The sequence below is a fragment of the Nicotiana tabacum genome, chromosome 11, assembly GCF_000715075.1.
Source record: "Nicotiana tabacum cultivar K326 chromosome 11, ASM71507v2, whole genome shotgun sequence".
In the NCBI taxonomy this organism is placed as follows: Eukaryota; Viridiplantae; Streptophyta; class Magnoliopsida; order Solanales; family Solanaceae; genus Nicotiana; species Nicotiana tabacum.
Genome location: NC_134090.1, coordinates 175,712,302 through 175,718,383, shown reverse-complemented (window position 1 = coordinate 175,718,383; position 6,082 = coordinate 175,712,302). Strand labels below are relative to the sequence as shown.

At 36.6% G+C, this 6,082-nt stretch overlaps 1 protein-coding gene across 1 annotated transcript; it reads right to left on the bottom strand.

The window, feature by feature from the left end:
* Positions 1-620: 620 nt before the first annotated feature.
* LOC107782768 (beta-glucuronosyltransferase GlcAT14A) lies at positions 621-6,082 on the bottom strand. The gene is made up of 4 exons (XM_016603706.2): positions 5,348-6,082; positions 3,458-3,533; positions 3,250-3,365; positions 621-1,410 (listed from the first exon to the last, which is right to left on the bottom strand). Exons 1-4 carry the CDS (start codon positions 5,949-5,951, stop codon positions 890-892), a joined length of 1,317 nt encoding a protein of 438 aa, XP_016459192.2. The 5' UTR covers positions 5,952-6,082; the 3' UTR covers positions 621-889.

Sequence of the window (6,082 nt, the reverse complement as noted above, 5' to 3'; positions counted from 1 at the left end):
TTGTACATACTCTAATAATTTGCACATAAGCTCAAGTTTCTTATCAAGAAGGACGATAACTGCAAATATGAATTCTAACTTAGATCATTAAGCACATTCCAAATGAACCATCAAGTCGATTAGCAACTTATACAAATAGAAGCCCATGAAATAAAAAAGTTCATCCTTCCATTTAAAAACAAAATCTATTAGTTTTAGATAAACTATAGTACAAATTAAGATGCTAAGATATAAACTGTCTTAAGTATCCAGCATTCAAATTTAGAGAGATTATCTTAACAATTGGATATATATTCAGATTCAGATATCTTATTCTTTGAACAAAAATACGAGATCTACGTGTTACTTGCAAAGTATTCACTACCAAAAAAAATAGCTACGAACTTCGTCGCTAATTTATTGCTAAATCGCTCGTAGCTAACAGAATTTCTCGATAATTTATCGCTAATCCGTTGCTAAATAGGAATTTTCTGTGTAGCTACAATATTTATTCGTCGCTAATCCCTATTTTTTTGGTAGTGATTGGAGTATTGTTGGGAAAAATAAAATGAGCATAATATTGACATCAAAGGATCTTGAACTATGAATGAAATGAGCATTGATTCAACTACCAGCAAGGCTTGCCCAATTCAATAAATTATATATAATCTTACTCTGAAAAAGTTCAATATACAACCATCAGCTTCCAATCAAAGAATTGGCTACCTGACAATGATACACAAAAAAATATTAATATTTCAAGTGGTTCAATGAGTAGCTCATGTCATATCTTCTGTCTATTTTGCTAGTGACTTCATATAGTCGACTCAAACTTGTTTGGGACTGATGTGTAATTGTTGTTGTTGTTGTCGTATTCATCTCTTGGTCTCTTCCTTTGCTATGTTTATCATCAGGAGGAGCTCTTCTCATATTGACATTGATCAGACAAATATGATCCATTAGAAAAAAGCTCAAGAAAATGTTTTTCAAGCCTCTTTGCTCCTGGACCGGGTCTTAGGATTTCAGCGTCTCCCCAAACGCTACATTTGTTAGTTTCACTGTCACCTAAACACCATCCACCCGGCACTGGTTCGTCACGATTGTGGTGGAGAAGTTCATGGTCAATTTGATCAAGAACCGGATCGTCTACCTTAAATGGTGAGGCAAATGCCGCTCCACTTGTCAACAGGTCATTGAAGTCACTGGAGTTGAGCCGGCGAGCTTGTGATCTGGAGTTAAAAGAAGCATAGAGCATATTGTGGTTGATTGCCGTTCTATTGAATTTCCGCGAGTTGCACAAAATGGTCGGGAAATAAACAGATTCTGATGATGGTGAGTTTGACAAGTACATTAACAGAGTTCTAGGGAGATTTTCTGAGCCTAAAATACAGTACTCGATAAACTTCCGAGTCAATATAGCTGATGATGATCCTGCAGTAAGAACAAATTATTCAGCAGTAGTATGAAACTCATGTAAAACCAATTAATTTCAACATATTGGCTGGGTAAAGATATTCTGTTTTATAAAAATTTCTCGAAGATAATTCAGATAAATAGGAAGATCGAGGCAGAAGAATCTCATGAAAAACTAGTGGCATTTATGATGAGTCTTGGCCAGTGGCGGAGGTAGGATTTCCTCCAAGGGGGTTCAAAAAAGAAAAAGCTACAAAATTAGAAGTGCCTGTGGCAAGTGGGAATTGAACCAACAACCTCACAAAGGTTTGAACCCCCTTGATTACTTAGCTATGCTTTTGGGTGTGGCAAGGGATTCAAAATATAATATATAGAGGCACAAACGGATATTGCATTATATGTACAGGGTAATTTTCCAGCGAGTGTAATTTTACGGCGAAGACCCGAACCCCCTTCTGCCCCCCAAATCCGCCCTTGGTTGTGACTACGGAACCTTACCTCTACCTTGTGCAGGTAAAGAAAGAAGGGCTTTGTCACAAGCATCATCTTTTCTAATTAGTCTCCATGTATATATATCATGCTGTAATTCTGTCAATTCCGCAATTAAATAAATGGAATGAAAACTAGACAAAGTTAGACTTGAATATCGCTTATATGAAGGAAAAGAAGCTAATTTTCCCTTGGCAAATGCAAAACTCTTCAGGATAGTTTTGACATTTGATAGACCAAGTTGTGTGATCTACTTTTGTGTGTGAGCGCCTGAATCTTATGTTTTCACTATATTTACTGGTTGACGGATCTACTAGCCAAGTGGCCTTTTAAAAATAGCCATAACGCTTCCCAAAACTTCCAAGAAATTGTTTTAAAGTACACCACCACCAACAACAACAACAACAACCTAGTAAAATTCCACAAGTGGGGTCTGGGGAGGGTAGTGTGTACAACGACCTTACCCCTATCCTGAGGGAGTATAAAGGCTGTTTCCGATAGATTCTTGGTTCAAGAAGACGAAAAGAGACAAGAAATTGTTTTAAAAGTAAAGAATAATAATTCTAAATAGTCCTGTACACCCTTTCCCTTATTCAGCTATCAAACCTATGATTCCGTTAAAAATCTATGATTTGCATGGTAGACATAAATGATAGACCCTAACGAGACTTAACATGAATGATCTTTTGCAGATCCGAAGTGAATAAGTTGATGAATCCATAGTAAAACCTACTAATATTTATATTAAAGTGAAAAGAATCAACTTTAACATTGCATTTCTGCATGGACTTGTGGAAAAGGTTCCTAAAGGTTTAGGATATCTTTATGCCCATTTCTTTCATTCGCATACTTCTGAATTTATTGCTCTATGAGGATTCTGCTATCTGTTTCATTGGAGACTGCTTGATCATTTTGGCTAGAGAGAAATGCGAAAGTGTTTACTTCCTGCTATGTGACTGAAAACATTTTTGAGAATGATGGTTCTACTACCCAAGCCTAGGTGGGTACTTCGTACTTGTACTGGTCGGAGGTAGCAGATATCTGGGACAATTAGTCGAGGTACGCGCAAGCTCGCTTGGACACCACAGTTATAAAAAAAAGATGGTTCTCCTTGCTTCCTAATGTTACAAAACCAATAAAGGGATGGGACTCTACTCTTAATGCATAATGTTTCGGTTTTAATCTTATTTTCTACTTTAGCCCTTACTCCTTTCTTTTTAACAAAAGGGATTGTTCTCAATGTCATAGTTGTCCTCTCCATCAAGAAAACCTTTATTTTCCCTCAATCACAAGACAAAAAAAGCAAAAATATTATTCTCGCATTGCAATAACTGTTGATGCAGATAAAATGATCATCAGCATCCTCACCTGTGAATAATCGATAAGCATCTGGCAGTTCCCTTTTCTGAGTGGCATAATATACTTCACTTTCCTCTGCAAGATAAAGCCCGGGATCAACAACTATCGGCTTCAACTTCTTTGACCTACACAATCCATAGAACTGTATGTTACCCGTGTGTTCATATTCTTAAGTAGTACAGGAGAATCATATAACAGGAGAAGGAGATGGTCATACTCTCTCCAACCAATGTAGCTCGAGTGGTTGACAAAATTAAGATCCTTGGGCAGATATGATAAAATGTGAAGAAGATCTGAAAATTGAGTTCAACGGAAAGATAATCGATTGAGGTTCTACTGTAAACCAATCCAAACAACGAATGGCACAGTTCAAAGTGAAGAATTGCACAACAAAACCATCAGTTATTACTCATCAACTGAATAGATAGCCAGGTGCAAGGACAAATGGAGTTCAACTACACAGATTCATTGATCGACAATATAACAGCAAGCCAACCCGACTATCAATAAACTTTTCCAAGTAAGCCATTTTTACTTACTAAAGAAGCTACCAGTATCAATGAACTTCTCCTACAATGATTCTAACAAACTTATCCAAGAAACAAATTGCATCAAGTACATAGAATAATGTCAACAACATAGAATAATCCTTCACAACTAAAGCGGTCAATGGCCATTTTAAAGATAACTCGCCTTCCTATAGTATTTAAACTTCAGGAATTTTTTCTTTTTGATGACGGAGAAATTCATCTGGGGCCAACCCTTAAGACCAACTGCAGCCTTCGGAACTTGGGGATACCCCCCCCCTCCCATCCCCCACTCTTCTCCACTTAAATACTAGGCTAAGTTCGACAAAAACCAATCTTAGAAAGAACTCAATTGCAACAACAACAAACTTAGTGTAATCCCACAGGTGGGGTCGTAGCATGAACTCAATTAAGATCCTAAAATCACCAAAAAATGGAATTCAACACTCAAAAAGAAAAAGACTTTTTTTTTCAACAATAAAAATCCACCCTTTACAACTAAGGTGGTCAATGGTCATCTTAAGGATAATCGCCTACATATACTCCCTTTATTCCGATTTGTATGACTCTATTTTTAGTCTGTTCCAAAAAGAATGACCTCTTTCTAAATATAGAAATAATTTAACATAAACTTTTCATTTTACCCTTAATGAGAAACTTTTAAACACACACATGTTATGGCATATTTAACAAGACAAACTTCAAAAGCCTTATACTCGTATAAATATTCTGGCATTGTTTACGACGAGAAGTTTCAAAAGTCTTCATTAGTAAGAACTCAATTAAGATCTTAAACTCACAACAAAAAGCCCAAAATTAGCTAGTAAGAGAAATTCAAAGCAAAAAAACAAATAAAAATCAAATCTTTTTCTAATTCATACTATCTTGAGTAACAAGTGCATAATCAGCAGCAGAAAGATTAATGAACCAATCCCAAACAGAATGTCACATTTCTATATTTAGAAACAATTTAACTTTTACAACTCTCATTTAACCCTGTTTTAGACCACAAAATTCAAACAACTTTTCTTTCTTTCTCAAACTTCGTGCTCAGTTAAACAACACATAAATTGAGACGAAGGGAGTGGTAATCCGAAACAAAAACAAATAAAAATCAAATCTTTTTCTAATTCATACTATCTTGAGTAACAAGTGCATAATCAGCAGCAGAAAGATTAATGAACCAATACCAAACAGAATGTCACATTTCTATATTTAGAAACAATTTAACTTTTACAATTCTCATTTCACCCTGTTTTAGACCACAAATTTCAAACAATCTTTCTTTTTTACTCAAACTTCGTGCTCGGACTAACAACACCACATAAATTGTGACGGATAGAGTAGTAATTCGAAACAAACAACAACAAAAACAACAACAACAACAACAACAATAACGACAAACCCAGTATATTGCCACAAGTGGGGTCTGGGGAGGCTAGTGTGTACGCACGTCTTACCTCTACCCAGTGAAGGCAGAGAATCTGCTTCCAATATAGACCCTCGACTCAGAAAGAGCTGAGAGAGTAGTTATTCGAAACAAAAACAAATAAAAATCAAATCTTTTTTCTATATCATACCATCTTGAGTAACAAGTGGATAATCAGCAGCAGAAAGATTAATAAACCAATCCCAAGATTTTGAAAGTTTCAACAGAATAGAAGCCCCATGTAGTGTAGCAGCCAATGCAGAACTCCCAATTTTGTATCTAAAATCAGCTTTTCCAATAACATTAACATTTTGGGCAGCTTTAAAAACTGGCACTGACTGAACAGAAAGTGCTAAATTATTAAGTTCTGATTTAGAAGTTTTTTTATCAAGATGGATTAAATATTGGTTTTTTGGATGGTAAATGGAAAATAGTAATCTAAGGATTCTTGAAGAGTCTTTAGTAGAACCTGAGATGAGGTAAGCAATGGAAGGGGGGGTGGGTGGGAGGGTAGTTTGGTCATTTGGGTTGGATGGGGAGTTGAGGTAGTTAGGGAAAAGGGAAGGGTGGGGGTGGGGGGTAAGAGGTGCGGTGGTCGGGGAGAAGGAGAGGGAAAGTATAAGGAGAAGAGAGAATAGGGTTGTGATTAAGAGGATAAAGGGTGTTGAAAAAGTTATGCTGCGGCAAATGCTGGTGGTGGTGGCGGCGGAGGAAATGGTGGTGGGTGGTGGTTGAAGGTGGTTGTGATTATGCATTTTGGTTGCAAATGCTACTGCTGCCGGCGATAGAGGAAATGCTAAAGTTTCTTTGGTTTCATTTGTTTGTCGGACAGCAATCACTACGGCTGATCCATGTTATTGATTTGCTTAATTCAGTTTTTGGTGAT

Bases quoted from the DNA above. Each gene is read 5' to 3' on its own strand.
- LOC107782768 (XM_016603706.2), bottom strand. From the start codon at position 5,951: ATGCATAATCACAACCACCTTCAACCACCACCCACCACCATTTCCTCC. The intron at 3,366-3,457 runs GTATGACCATCT...TGGATTGTGTAG, and splicing joins AGCTACATTGGTTGGAGAGA to GTCAAAGAAGTTGAAGCCGA. The intron at 1,411-3,249 runs GTGAGGATGCTG...TTCTTACTGCAG, and splicing joins TGCTTATCGATTATTCACAG to GATCATCATCAGCTATATTG.